The 15,920-nt window shown below is 27.8% G+C and overlaps 2 protein-coding genes across 10 annotated transcripts; both read right to left on the reverse strand.

Moving 5' to 3' along the window:
* Positions 1–2,226: 2,226 nt before the first annotated feature.
* On the reverse strand, positions 2,227–3,326 carry LOC100794783 (oleosin Ara h 14.0103). The gene has a single exon (XM_003554224.4). The coding sequence runs from the start codon at positions 3,148–3,150 to the stop codon at positions 2,581–2,583; it is 570 nt and encodes a 189-aa protein (XP_003554272.1). The 5' UTR covers positions 3,151–3,326; the 3' UTR covers positions 2,227–2,580.
* A 7,280-nt stretch (positions 3,327–10,606) lies between these two features.
* Positions 10,607–12,656, reverse strand: LOC100820187 (LOB domain-containing protein 25). Of its 9 annotated transcripts, none has more exons than XM_006603712.4 (2): positions 12,397–12,656; positions 10,607–11,279 (listed from the first exon to the last, which is right to left on the reverse strand). In XM_006603712.4, the coding sequence occupies exon 2, from the start codon at positions 11,274–11,276 to the stop codon at positions 10,770–10,772; it is 507 nt and encodes a 168-aa protein (XP_006603775.1). In that variant the 5' UTR covers positions 11,277–11,279; positions 12,397–12,656; the 3' UTR covers positions 10,607–10,769. The 9 variants fall into 9 exon arrangements, with proteins under 9 accessions (XP_006603775.1, XP_006603773.1, XP_040868746.1 ...); XM_006603710.4 differs by having other exon boundaries at positions 10,607–11,288; XM_041012812.1 differs by having other exon boundaries at positions 10,607–12,238.
* Between the last annotated feature and the right edge of the window lie 3,264 nt (positions 12,657–15,920).

Raw genomic sequence — 15,920 nt, forward strand, 5'->3', positions numbered from 1 at the left:
CAATCAAAACCAATCACTTGACTTTTCTACCCCGACTACATGATTTTGATCCCATTCGGGTATGTAGGCACAAGACTTGTCTTCTCAAATCAAATAAAAATAAACAAAAACCTTTTTCTTCTCCTTTCGTTTGAGCCCACCTCTCTAATCTTTCCACACTCGAGCATTTATTTCCACACAAATAATTAATTTAGCATAAAGATAAAATAAGCAAGAGGTTCCTATAGAGTACTATAGACGTTTAGGGTGCTAGTACCTTCCCTTTGCGTAACCAACCCCCGGACCTTTGATCTCTCAAAAATAGGGTTTTTCGAGCTTTCTCCCTTTTCTTCGGAAAAATAAAAGATCGGTGGTGATCTTAAAAATGCGAGTCAATGCTAATCAATAGCTTGATATCCAAAAATCACCGCGACACATCTCTTATATTTAGTTTCGTCTTCAACGTCATTAAATTCTGCATCAAATAGATCAATAATATGTTGTAAAAAGTGGATAACCGACAATGAAAATCAAGCCACCATGGCTTCTGATGTTGTATACAAAGAAATTTTTTTAAATAGGTTAAATAATACAACAATATGAATCAATCATGTTGATTGCAAATTGAGTTGTTAGTATATATATATATATATATATATATATATATATATATATATATATATATATATATATATATATATATATATATATATTAAAATGTATTCATTTTATTGTTCATTTTTTGAAAAATATTCAATCATATTGATTAGAAACTCATATGTAATGAGTTCAATTAAATGGTATTGTTTTGAACATTAATTGATAATGACTTACCAAAGGAATTCAACCATGAGAGGAAAGGAATTCAACCATGAGAGGAACATTGTAGAATGAACACTATAAAAATATGAAAATGACTCAATAAAAATTGGAAATTGAAGGATTAATATTACAATTGCAAGTTTATCAATGAGGTGAGATGAGGTGAGATTATATGACATTATAAATGTTATCTTTATACTTAAACTTTTTTTATTCAAGCCTCACTATGATCCTAATAGTATATCATACGGAAAAAGTCAATCAGTTTGTGGCCATGAATACATGGAGAGTGAACCTTCAGTGGTGAGGGAAGCTTATAGAAAAAGTGAATATAATACCCTTGGTTCCTTGCATAGGCACATAAAGTCTAAGCATTTTTTACTGACAAGAGGTTGCATTCTAATAGTTTGGAACTCCCATCAATCAATGGGACAACATTTGACTTACAAATAACAAGGATACAAATAATGAAATTATTTCAAATCTATAAATTTGAGTTGGTAACTCAATATACAATGTACAATGTTGTATTGTATGTTTAATTTCATGCCAGATTAATAGTATTTTTAAAAAAATATTAATGTGGTTATTACTAATATCGTATATTGAAATTTATCTTTCTTGCATGATAAAAAAATATATATTTATATCGTCAAAAGATTAATAACTGATAAACTAAATAGGTAATAGATAGAAGAATTTTTCAACAATATAATCAGTACAAAACTAATAAATGAGATATAATTTACTAAATTTATTATTATTATATCTCCAACTTTCACTACTAAAAAAATTGTGTTTTAGTGTAATATATGGGTAAAAAAAATACTTTATATATAAAAATGTTTTATTATAAAATTTTAAAAGTAATATAATAATCTTTATGCTTATGCTACATTATTTTTTTATTGTATTAAAAATGATCAACTATTTATTTATTATTTTTATATATCATTTAAGTATATATAATAGATCAACTTCTTACGCAGGTATTATAAATCATTTTCTTAGGTGTATATATGAGCATTTGATCCTTTATATATGTCCCAGATGTGGAAATTAGATCACACAGAATCTTTTACACACGCACTCCTACTTATAGTTGCTGGATTTGTAGATTTGATATTAATCTATCCGTGGAATCAACTCTACCATCAAACATTGTGGATAGTGCATGCTACATATATCGCAATACTCAAAACTCCCTCTACCTCATTCAGAAATGGGGAACATTAGTTAATTAATAATCACAATAAAAAAAATTAATTATCAAATCGAAGTCAATTAATGTCAAATCTGCATAGTGTCTTATTAAACAATCCTTATGCTTATGTTGCATCATTGTTTTATTGTTTGAGACTTGGTCGATCCACGAGGGAGATAAGCTAGAGAGACATCTAAACAATAATTAAAGAGATTAATTAATTAAACCGAAAGAAAAATGCATGCATTATTAATATTATTACTGATTACACATGATGGAATATTCAACAACTCATGTAAATGAGCAGATCCAGAGGAAGTGATGACACAACATGAAAACATGGTTTTAAACTGAGATCTGCAACCGCAATGGCAATCCCATGATTGCATCAGTCACATTTTAGCAATCACAAAGATTTGTTTTAGCTAACCGCATGCAATTTTAAAACCGTGCATGGAACACAAAATGAAACTCTCCATAATTCAAAACACATAGATACTAGTACGTTTATCTCACAAGTCATAGACATAAACACAAACTGAAACCATTTTCTTGTCTGATGATAACTGAATGCACTATACCATCCCGGTTGTTCCCTGTGCATGTGCCCTTGTCTGAATGTCTTGCCCAACATCCTTCGTCTTCTTCCCCACGTACTCTTCCATGTCCGCCACGTGCCGCTTTGCCTGCTCCGGCCGCATCATCGTCGTCTTCGTCGTCGTCCCCCGTGGCATCTGCCGGAGACAGTTCACCAGCCACGAGAACGACACCAGCCCCACCAGCCCGCACGCGCCCGCCGCCAGCACCGCGGTCACCGCCATCCCTATGACGAAGGCGGCGGGCACCAGCACCGGGCTGAAGAAAATGAAGAGCGGCGTCGCCACCGCCAGCCCCACAAGGCTGGCGATGAGCGAGACCCCGGAGAGGAGTAGCAACATGCCGCCGAGGGGGACGCCGGCGAGGAGGGCGAGGAGTTGGGAGCCCGTGAGGGATATCTCCGGGAAGAGGCTCATAACGCCGCCACCTTCGCCGCCATGGTGTTGTGTTTTGGCGCCACCTTGGTAATAACGGTATTGTTGTGGTGTGTGTGTTGTGCTTGCGTGGACTTGAACATGCTGGGGTTGTTGTGAACGTACTTCAGCCATTGTGATGATGCAGAGAAGAAGAAGAAGAAGCTCTTTTTTTCTTTCGATTTATTAAGTGATGGAAGATATTAGTATTGGTATTCGATGGGTGCATACGTGTGGGGTTGAAGAGGTGGTACTTGGTATTGTGTGTTTATAGAAATGTGGAGTTGCGGGGTGTTGACACGTGCATGTAATATATACTGAGTTGGGGGTTTGCATGAGCAACATGTTTCAACTTTACCTTGGTTACATGCATATATAACGTATAACGATGCTTACATAAATATAAATATATTGAGGAAATATATATGTTGGTGAGTGTAAACTAGTAATCTTTTGAATATTGTTTTGTGGACTTTCTATGACTTTTCTGTTTTTTCGTTTCTTACTTCTCTCTCTCTTTCTTTTAAGGAAAAATGTTCTAGGACACCTATATATATTAGTCTGTATGCAAAGGGACAAAAATAATAATAAAGAAAAGTAGTAGATATAATAAATATTTAATGTCACTAAAAGAAAAATATAAAAATAAATGAAAACTTATATGAAAAAAGACAACTAAAAAGTGTCAAAAATGCTATATATCGAAATATCATTATCCTTCTTTTAAAACTATTGTATATGAACACATTAATTAAATGAGGATACTTGCTAGCAAATATTCCGATCTTAGTTGTGAGAAACTTGTCCTTTTTCTTAAATACATGCAATCTTGTTAATTAGTATGTTATTAATCTATTAAAAGAGAAAGAAGTAAAAGAAAAATTAATAATATACAATAAAATAGGAGATATGATATGATTAAAAGAAAAATGAGATGTTAAATGACTATTGATATAATTAAGGTGTCCGTATACTATTTTTATAATTTTTTATATAATTAATGATTATTGTTAAAAGATAAATGTTACTAACACACTTTTTTAATGATACTCTTTGTTGTTGGTTGAATTTATTGGAAATTATAATAAATATTTAAGAGAGAAATCTTACTTCTTATTTAATAAATTTTTATTTTGATAGATTTTATAATTTTTAATAAATTAGACTAATAATAAAATATGTATTAAAAAGAATGTTAGAAAATATGTTATCAATACTCTTCTTGTTAAGATTCTCCCGTGATAATGAATGGGAGAGTTATATGCAAGAGAGAAAAGTAAAAGAAGGGAAATTCTAAAAACTTGGTTTGGTATGGGTTTTACAGCTGGTTGAAGAGAGGTTGACATTTCACATTTCTATTACAGTAGTATAATACTTTGCTTTGCAAAAATGTTGTGAGCATTGCATGCAAACAGGTGGAAAAATACTAGTTATTTATGTACTTTTTTTCATCGCATCTCATTTCTATTATTTATTTTTATCTTTCTCTTTTTTTATCACACCATTTATCATAGTTATTACCTTCTCTCTATTTTCAGGCCCCACCCCCCCTTTGTTTCCTATCTCTCTTATTTTCACCCAATCTATCCCATTTTTTTATGAATATCAGAAGCTTCGTTTATGTGACCATGTTTTCTTTCGGTTGTGTTACCTAGAACTATAACTTTTCCTTAATTTTTTTAAACTATAACTTTTCCAAAGAAAGGATAAAATTTGTTGATTTAAATGTTTTTTTCCTTATAAAATAAGGAATATTTTGATTTTAATCTTAAAAAAGAAAATAATCTTTGTATTTTTTAGTCTTTATTATCAAATAATAAGAAGATGAAATAATAATGTTAACAATTTAATAACTTATTGCATCATTGTAATGTCAACTCTGATTGTAGTGTTTTAGGAAGGTGTTAGTTGTGGTTGTTGGCTTGTTAGTTGTGATGTGGCCTGGTTAATGACCTAAACACACAAATGCCAATGATTAGTTTTAGAAGAGACTCTTTTTAAAATTTTGTTTATAAAAGTGACCAAAATGGGTTAATCGGCCAACCCAAAATTGCTAGATGCAACAAACTACCCAGAGGCAGTTGGAGAAATGCTCTCTCTATCGCAATACTCACTTCCTCCTAAGAAGAAAAATCAAGGTGGTGAGATTTGGAAGAAAGTTCAACCACCATGAGTTTTTCCTTCAAAAAGATCCTTGAGTAGTGTTTCAATCGAAAGCATCATGGAAGTGACTTGATGGAGCTTATAAACTTCGGTACTCAATTTCAGTGTTAAACCGACAAACGACTATTTTCGAGACCAGCATGAGATAAGGTTGGATCCAAATTAAAATATACCTCAACACTCGAAGTGGATATTCGATCAACTGGATCTACAGGCGTGTAGAGAGAAGGGACAATAAATTGCAACACGCTTGAGATGTAGTCCATAAAATAATAATAAAAATAATTATTTGATATATATGAAGTAATTTTTATATATAATTATCTAATATAATACTGACCCATAAGTTGCACTTTTTGCAACCATAGTGGAGTGCATGACTTTAGGGACCAAGGAGGGCCTTGCCTCTCCAAACTTTTTTTTACAAAATAAAATTATGAGTAATTAGTATATGATTTTGTTGAAAATATAAATAATTTTATAATGTTATTCAAATATAAACTAACATGTATGATAAATTATTTTAAATTTTATAATAATTATCTTAAAAGTCATACAATAATCTTTATGATTGATATATATAATATTAAACTCAAATCACACACATAGATATACGAGTATTAAAAATTATTTATATTTACTTCTTAATTGTTAATGATTTTAAGTCATTTAAAGAATATAAAAAATTTACTTTTGAATTTTCATTATATTTACTTTTGATGGACTTTGATTAATATTGTATCTTCCTCTTACATAAAGATGAGCATAAATTACTTTTGAATTTTTTTATTTAAAATAAATCCAAATTAGCATTTTGAAAAGGATGAATTATGTTCACCCTTACCCAAGAGGAATACAAAATTTTAATCAAAGTCCATCAAGAAGTTGAATATAAGTGATAAGAAAATAAAAATAGTGTATTTAATGGGAATAAGTTAAAGATAAGTCTTTGATTTTTTGTGAAAAATAATATTACAAAACTTTTTAGGTTTAATTTGTATTTGCAAATGAAATTTGTCATACTGACCAAAAAAATTTAGTCATAGAAAGAGCATAAAGAAGGTAAACTTTAGTCACTCTCTTTATTATTATTTTCATAGATAATTTTATGTTAATATTATACTTTAAGTTTTTGTTTTTTTATAACATTAGCTTTTATAACTAATTTAATAACACTATTTATACATTACATATTTCATTAATCAATTCTCAGTTTATAATATAAAAATATTCTTTTTTATGCATTCAAAACCATTTTTCCTATGACATTTATATCCTCGTTCTAGTTTAAGAAAACTTGTACAATACTATTTTAATCTACAATTTTTTCTTGTGGATCTTTTATGTAAATTTTTCTATTAATTTTTTTATTTTATTTTCTCCAAACTTTTTTCAAATTTTTGCAATAATTTTGGTAAAAATATGATCAATTCCTTAAGTTTGTTTATAAAATTATAGAAAAATTATTTTTTTGCATATTTTCGTAATTTTTTTGTCTTGTATAAAATAATTAATGTTTCTCACGATTTTTTCATAAAAAAATTACAGATAAATTTTCTAATCCAATAACAAACGAAGGCATAAGAATTATATATAAAAAAAGAGTAACTTACTGAGTGTTATCAATAAATTAGAAAAATATTTTAATATCATAGATAATTAAGTATAAAAGTAATTAATATTTGAATAATATTATTGAATGTTTAGAATCGTCCATAAAAAAGTGATATTATTAAAACTGTTACATCTGATTTATACATTATTATATTGGTCCCTCAACATATTTTGTCAAGCTCCACTACAGTAGGACACTATCATGCTTATCATCATAATAAGCAATAATGCAAAACATGTGCATTCATATTGTTTGTAGTGTATGATGAGCACTCCTTGTGCAAGATATATTTGCATCTTGATGACCGTTAAATTTTCTTATTTATAGAAAAATATAGCAATCATTTTCAATAAAATCATTTAATTATTTATGAACTAATATTTAAAACATATCTAATTATATTTAATTATGAATTTAATCATTATGCATATATATTATAATTCAATCATAAATTATCATTGATATGACTTTTAAGATAATTAGTATAAAAGTTAATAAATTTATTATATATTATATGGTAATTTGTGATTGGATAATAATATAATAGGGCATAATCCATTTTTCTTTAATTATTTAATCATTTTCAATAAAAATGTTTAACTAATTGAGTATTTTTTTACTATTATCCAATTTAATTTTTTAATGTGCATAAAGCAATTTGTTTTTCCTAAACAAGCATGTTACACTAGAAGTGCTTATAAAATCTTTTATTGTAACAAAAAAAAGAAATTTTTTTTATCATCACATTCAAATAAGTTAAAAATCCGTTTTATTATTATGGTAACCAAGTACAATTCAACTTTTACTTAAATAACATAATCTCTTAAAAATGTACCAATTTTTTAAATATTAGATCTTTTTTTTATTAAATCGAGATATCACTCAGTCGAAAGTTAAAAACTAATTCTCTTGAAATATTGAGATTCATTATTTAAGAAATTAATACATTATCTATTAATCATATCACACCATATAGACAATATTAAATCTTTTAAATACAAACAAATGAGTCATTAATATTATGTTTTATTGTTTAATGAATAAAGTGAAATCTCTTATGTTTTGAAAGCTTATTAACAATACATGCATCATTAAATCATCAAATGTGTCATTAGAATTTTAATCTTTAATTCTTATTTAGTATTGTTTATTTTTTATTTGGAAGTCAAAATTCACATGTATATAATTTAGAACAAATTATCAAATATGATTTATAACATGTTTGATTATTAGAGATACAAATTAGAATAAAAAGATGAATCTTATCGATTCCTGATCTAATCATTCTTTAATAATTATTATCAATAATTTTATAATTTTTTCTCAATCAATTTTTTTTTTATTTCTTAATATATGACCTTCATAATTCTTTAGATAAAAAAAGAAAAATTATGTATGACGACCTAAGATATTAATTAGTATAATTTTTTATAGTATTTTAACCTAATTATGACTAAGATATGCTCACATAATTAACCTCATTTGCAGCCGTTTAACATACACATCAAAAGTAAACTTGTAATATATCCATCTATACAGACGAATATGCTATCATAAAAATTAGTGTTTAGACTACGAATATATTAAAGATATTATATATATATATATATATATATATATATATATATATATATATATATATATATATATGTAAATAAGTTTTATATTTGTAAGTTATGATTATGATAAAATTGTAAATTTTTACTATAATCATTGATAAGCGCAAGAAATGTTAAACCAAGTTCCCCGATATACCAGCAACATGCACGTTACTTGTCTTAGTGGATTGAAACTTGAATGACCCAATTGTGATCACATACGTGAACAAGAACACAACAATCCCCTTCGTAGATCCTATATATCCCTTGGCATCTGTGCCACTCATACTTCTTGATTCTGATAATCATTATGTTGAAATATGGAGGGAGGACATGGAAATTATTGCTTTCGCGAAAACATCTCCCATGAATAATAATAATAATAATAATATTCTCTTTCGGATAATCCTTTTTTAGAAAAAAGGCAAATTAAAAGACATGCATGAGGAAGGTCAACACGTTAACAGTTTCACTTTCTTTGACCAGCATAGAATTGAAGGATACGTCGGCAAATTATGTGCAGTAAAGCGCAGAAACAATGTCATGTACCCATGCCACCACCAATATATTAGTTCACATTAAGCAATTCTATATTAAGGGAAAGATTGGAGAAGCGAAACACGACTTGGGAGGGAGGTAATTAAGTTTATTTTTGTTTGAATCAAATTATATATATATACTATCTTTCAATAAATTAATCTCCCAAATAATTTATAAAAAAATAATTAAACAATATATATATATATATATATATATATATATATATATATATATATCACTTTAAAAGAAATATATATTTTGAGAGAATGACATTTTTGGACATATAATCACACATAATTAAGGAGTTACTAAGATTTAAAGTTACATAATCACTTAAAAGAGTGGTGCCACTTTTAAGAAAATCATGTAACTTAGTATTTTAATTTTGATTATTTATGATATAATTTAATGGCTAATATTTATTCTTTCAATATTCTCACATAGAAAGTGCATTCTCACTTTATACACATCTATATTTTATAAAGGAAATATTAAATAAAAAGTAAATATATTTAATTACTATCTTGAAAACCTAAAAAAATTAACACTAAATTTAAAAATTATCATTCCCCGTTATCTTTGTAGGCTATATATGTAGCCTTTATATATAGATAGTTTAACTTATATAAGTAATTAGTATAACGCACATGTTGCGTAGCTAGGCTAGATATCTAGTAAAGGGCATTTTGAGACCTTCACCTAAAGAATAAATAGGAATATATATAAGTAGGTACATGGAAACTGGAGTGCATGCTTCAAAAGGTAGGTGGCATTATATATTGAAATAATATCAAAATATTAAATAAAAAGTAGACCAATGACCTAGATTCCATTTGGCTAGCTAACACCCCAGCCTTAAAAATAAGTCAGTCGGTGTGTGGCTTGTAATGCGTGGGGGCCATTTTGGAGATAATTTAATTTTCTCAGAAAAAAATAGTGGGATATCAATTGTTCCATCCGTTTTTTTTTCATAAGAAAAAAATATTTTTTGTTTTCTTTTACAAGCAAATTTTGATTATTTTTTATTTTATTTAATAATGAGTTTAGGTTTAATATCAAGTTCCAATAAAGAATAATTTATAAAAAATGTTTTTGTTTTAATTAAAAACAATACAATTTAATAAAATTAATTAACTTTCTTAATAAATATGAAGTTTTCTATTATTTTTTTTATAAATGAGAACGGAACGGAGAGCAATGATCAAAATTAAAGAACACATGTATCGGTATCCCTGCCAATGAGAATAAAGCATACAAGTTTTCATTTATTGGATTGGTAAGCTAAGAGAGAAGTTCATTTATTGGTTTAAGAGATTAATTCATTAGCTTAATATATTCAGATAGGATTGTTTCACAATAATATATCGATATTGATGATCAGTACTTTTAGAATATTAGTTAAAAAATTAAATATTTATAATACAAATTATAAAAATATATAAAAGAAATTATGAACAACATAATTTTACATATGTTAATATTTTTATTTTATTTTTAATGAATAAGCTAAGATTATTGATTATTATTTACCCCATATATATATATATATATATATATATATATATATATATATAGAGAGAGAGAGAGAGAGAGAGAGAGAGAGAGAGAGAGAGAGAGAGAGAGAGAGAGAGAGAGAGAGAGAGAGAGAGAGAGAGAGAGAGAGAGAGAGAGAGAGAGAGAGAGAGGCAGGCATATATACACAAGAATAAGACCCCCTTGTTCCAATACTTTACAATAAGAAAACCCTAAATGGGTAACTTGAAATTTAATACGTGACTATATATATATATCATAATTAATTGATGCATAGGGAGAGTTTGAAAATGAACCACATAGTCTTATATATCCCCTCTGGGGTAGCCATTATTATTTCCACAAGGATCATTGTTCCAATTAGGATAATAGAAACCATGGGAGTGAGCAAGTGATGAGGAACCACCACCTCCTCCATCATCACTACACATCCTTGATCTCCCTCCAAGATTTGGCATTTCATTGCAAGCACTATAGCGGATCAAATCAGCGTTTGTGGCATCAAGTTCCTTTTGGAGCCTAAGGACTTGTTTTTGGAGCACTGAAATGGCCCCAACACAACCATACACTGGATCCTTGATCCTTGCTTCGGCTTCATAGGCCAGAGAGTTCACAGCATCCTCTCTTTGATGGGGTTGAACCTCGTTGAGGAGTTTGCTAACGTTGCTTGCACCAAATATCTTGTGAACATTTGCAAACTTATGTGGCTCTTCTGGTGGGAAATATGGGGCAAAAATGCAATCTGGCATGCACTTCCTTCTCAAAAACTTGCAGGCTGCACATGGAGAATTGGAGTAGCTAGAAGAGGCCATGATCTTCGATCACTTCCCCCAACAACCAAAATTAACACAATATACTAATCAATTATACCAAGCAACTATTTAATTAATTACTAACTATTGTACTCAATATTAATTGAAACTTATTCTAAATGATCATATATACATCTGTGTGTGTTCTCAAATTGAATGTGTGCGTGTTTTCCCAAATTGTATTATGGAATGCCAAATATATATATGGCATCTCAAATCGTTTTTGATTAAAATTATCAAAAAATTAGATAGGTAGAAAGATAATTACATAGATAAATAGATTGATTGACCATACTCTTGTAATATATAAGCTTGAATTAATTACAGTAATAGTCTATTTTTGGAACTTAATTAATCTCTCCCATATATAATTAAACACATCTAATTAAATTAACTTAGGGTTACGGAGACTTTTGCCTGCTTATTAAAGCACTTTGCTGCTGCTATACTTTTTATTTTTTTAAAAAAAACTTTTTTGTGCCTAAGAAGTCTTCATTGAAACCGAGTGCCACTATTCACAGATCTCAGTACCCAGAACCCTTTTGTATTCTTTTTTCCTTTTTTGTACAGAAGATGGGAGGAAACTAAAAAGAAAAAGGAAAGATATGATATGATATGCATCACAATTTTATAATTAATGGTGCTTACTTAGTTTCATTTCAAGTTCAATCTGTTCATGCGCATTTTTTTTTCCTTAACCTGTTTTTCTCTCTCTCTCTCTCTCTCTCTTAATTTTTCTTTTTTCAGTATGTTCCTCTAGCCTTCTATATTGTGATGCTCAATTGGCAGTGGCTACAAACAAGGGCAAGAAAAAGGTACACTAACCAGGTAGCTTTTGCTAATGGTGGATTGTACATATGGACTTTTCTCAATTTTCAACTCTTTCTGTTGGATGGTACACCAATTACCCAGAATTTCATACCTTTTCCAACAATTCCAAAAACCAAAAACCCTGATCCAAACTTAGAACACTAATAATAATTTATTAGGCAAAGTTCCAAAGAATTAAAAACAAGAAAAAAGAGGCACGTAATTAATTCGAATAAAAAAGTATACCTGGTGAAGCTAGCTAGGTTTCTTTGAACAAATTAACAATATAATATGTAATTTGGATCATTACCTTAATGTTGTAGGCTTGCTCTTTCAAGATCTGTTAATTCTTTAAAATATATCTGTGAAAAAGTATGCCACCTAACTGAGAGAGAGAATTCTCGAGAGATTACTATTGGATGTGAGAGTTCATGGAGGAACCCTAGTTAGTTGCTAGACAAGATGAGAGAAACCCGCAAATTAATAGTGAGACAAACAGATAAACGACATGAGGGCATAGGGAGGCAAAGAGCATTTCCGGTGAGAAAGAATATGGAAAAGCAACCAAAATGGGGCAACAAAGTGAAAAAAGAATGACTATGACAAAACCTTTATAATAATATCAAACACTGTGCAAGAATATCCAATGTTAACTTGCAATATAATCCACCCGATTGACTATAACATTGAGTAAATATATAGGTTATTTGCCGACAATACGAAGACATTTTACATTATAATTTTTTAAATTTGTGTATAATAATTGCATTGAAATTTAAACTTGTATATTATTTTAAATCTCCAACCACTAAGTTGATTCTAATGATTTTTTTACATTGTAGGTTAATCACAAATATAGTTATGTATAATAAGTTTTTTCTTTTTATAAATAATTATTTTAGAAGTTACCAAAAATTATTTGATTTATGAAAAGTGTAAATTTTTTTATATTAATAATGCATAAAAATTAAACCTTTATAGTTATTTGATTTTTTTATACAAAATAAAAAATTATATAAAATTAATTAAATATATCTTTTATATTGTTATGTCTTTGCTAGTAAGCTTAACAGTTAATTTACTAAGTAAATATTTATAATTAAATTAGTCCGTTAGCAATATCATGTAAAAAAATTAATTTTGTAACTTTTAATTAATTTTTCAATTTAAATACTCATGTCATAGCATATATCCCAGTTTTTCTTCACTTTATTTTTAGTTAACTAGAATTTATATTAGTTAGTTTTTTCCTCTCACGTTCTTCTTTGTTTCCCAGATAAGATAATGTGACACCACAAAACAATAAAGAATTAATACTAATTTTAAATCCGAAAAATTTAGCTATGACTATTATAAAGTTTGGTTGAATTAAATATTTAGTTATCCTTTAAATATTACTAATTTTATTTTTAAAAAAAATATTCATTTTTAACTTTTATATTTTAACATGCACAGACGTGTGCTTTAATTTTTTAATGAGAAAACTGAAATTATATCACTTTTAATAGACTAAATTGTAAAGGACTAAACACAAATAAAAATTTTATGAAGATTAAAACCAAAAAAGTACTTAACTCAATTTAATAAAGATTAAAATGAGATTTATTGCTCAGTCCTATATATCACGCATATACTTGAATCTAAATAGATTTTTAATTTGAAGGATAAGTACTTTAATGAATAATCGAATCAATGGATATCCAACACAAAAACATAAGGCATTGACAATTTCCACGATGTTTCAGTTTTGAATCATTTTTCGTTCACCCGTAACTTTTATACAGGTTATCTATGTTCCCTATATCTGATTAAAATCAAAAGGTCATAAAAAGAAGAACGGGTATAATTATCAATGTGAAACTGTGTGAAAGTCACCTTGTCTAATCCCTTGTTTTGTCAACTGTCAAATTATAATTTTGGGACTCTGATCGGTCATTGCTAATTTAGATTTAGAGACTTGATAATTAGACAAATCATACAAATTTACATCAATTAATACAGAATTATTTGTTTAATTGTTAGTCTCGAATATAAGTTTTGAATATATAATTGTTTAAATATTTAAATAAAAATTTTCCTCCTTATAATACTTTAGCTAATTTAAATTAAGCAAAAGTAAAATGAATAATCTCAATCGTTAATAAAAAAATAGCTGATATTTTAACATGTAGGATTTGTTATGTATGTAACATCAATCATTAATTTTCTCATCAACTATTGGCATTACTTACTTTACTTTCTATTGCTCAATTAATTAAGAGGAGTTGGATACACAATACTATCCAATATAAGGAAGACTGTCTTAGATAGAAAATACATCAGTTTTTTTTCGTAGAAATCAAACTTAAATATTATAAATGATTTACAAATAATTCGTGAATACTGTCTAATTAATTGAGCTAACTAGACCTCCTTCTGGTTTGTACCATAACTTAGAATTTATGATCAATTAAATCACAACTTTAGAATTAGGAAATTAGAGTTGAAATATGTTTTACAAGTAATATGTATATATATATATATATATATATATATATATATATATATATATATGCATTGTCATATCCAAAAGAATAATGATTATTTAATCTTTAAAAAATATTAATTACATATTTACATATTGCTTGTTGTCGTGTTTTATAATATTTCATGACATCGAATTGAGTTAATTGTTAATTTAAATTGTGACTTGTCTCGATTCCAAATCACTTAAGTCTTTTTTTTAAAGGCTTAAGTCTAATTTTTAGAACTCTAAAATTACTTTAAGCCTTCAACACATAAATCTAACCCTTTGTTGTCAATCAAGAGTATTTTGGTAGGATCTGATAATATGTAACAAGGTGGTGGGGTTTGAACAAACTCCAACCTTTACGTTTTTTTAATAAAATGAGAATCTATTTGCCGTGAAAAAAAAGAGAATATTTTTGCTAGTTGTTGAACTCGTCTTAATTTGTGCTTTCGTGTTTGAATCTAATCCTTCCGGCTACACTTTAGTTGAAATTTATTGTTGTGTGATATATATATATATATATATATATGAGAGAGAGAGGTTCACATCATTGTATAAGTCTTACATCAAATTTATCCTGTTTTTTTAATAACCTACACCATTAATATAAGTTAATCCTATAATTTATAATATCTTAATAAATATAATAAATTTAACATATTTTATTACTATCAATTAATTATAATCAATCAATTAGATTATTTGAATGATTTTTTAATTATTTATAAAAATTATTAACAAAATAATATTTTCTGCACATGTTGCACGTAATAAAGTCTATATTTTTTTCCTACTTATTATATACATTTGTTGCTATTAATATAGGTTGAAAAATACTACATAATGCTTTTACATTAAAAACCTTAATGAAATAATGTATGTTAAAACACGTTCACTAGTCAAACAAAAATTTAAGAATTAAAAATGAAATTTTGAAAAAATTTAAAAATTTAGTTAACTCTTATATTTAATATTCAACAATGTTTTAAAAGATGATTACTTGAAAAAAAATTATAAAAAAAAGGGTACGTACATAATGATATAGGCATTAATTAACTTTGTACTGTGCAAAACGTGAAGCCATAGTTCTTCACTGCATCCAAAACAATGACTGATGGACATCCAAACAAGCCAAATTGATCAAAGAAAGAATATTATTAATCAGCTTTTAACTATTTTATGAGATTGTCACATACTAAATTAGGTTCCTCCCCTTTGGTGTCCCTAGCTTGCTTCTTTTTTGTAGGGCACACATTTAAGGATCCATTTCTTTAAAGATATTCCAAGATATCTCATGCAAATCTCTGTCCTCTGAAATTGTGTAT

Source organism: Glycine max, chromosome 19 (assembly GCF_000004515.6).
Source record: "Glycine max cultivar Williams 82 chromosome 19, Glycine_max_v4.0, whole genome shotgun sequence".
NCBI lineage: Eukaryota > Viridiplantae > Streptophyta > Magnoliopsida > Fabales > Fabaceae > Glycine > Glycine max.

Bases quoted from the DNA above. Each gene is read 5' to 3' on its own strand.
- LOC100794783 (XM_003554224.4), bottom strand. From the start codon at position 3,150: ATGGCTGAAGTACGTTCACAACAACCCCAGCATGTTCAAGTCCACGCA.
- LOC100820187 (XM_006603712.4), bottom strand. From the start codon at position 11,276: ATGGCCTCTTCTAGCTACTCCAATTCTCCATGTGCAGCCTGCAAGTTT.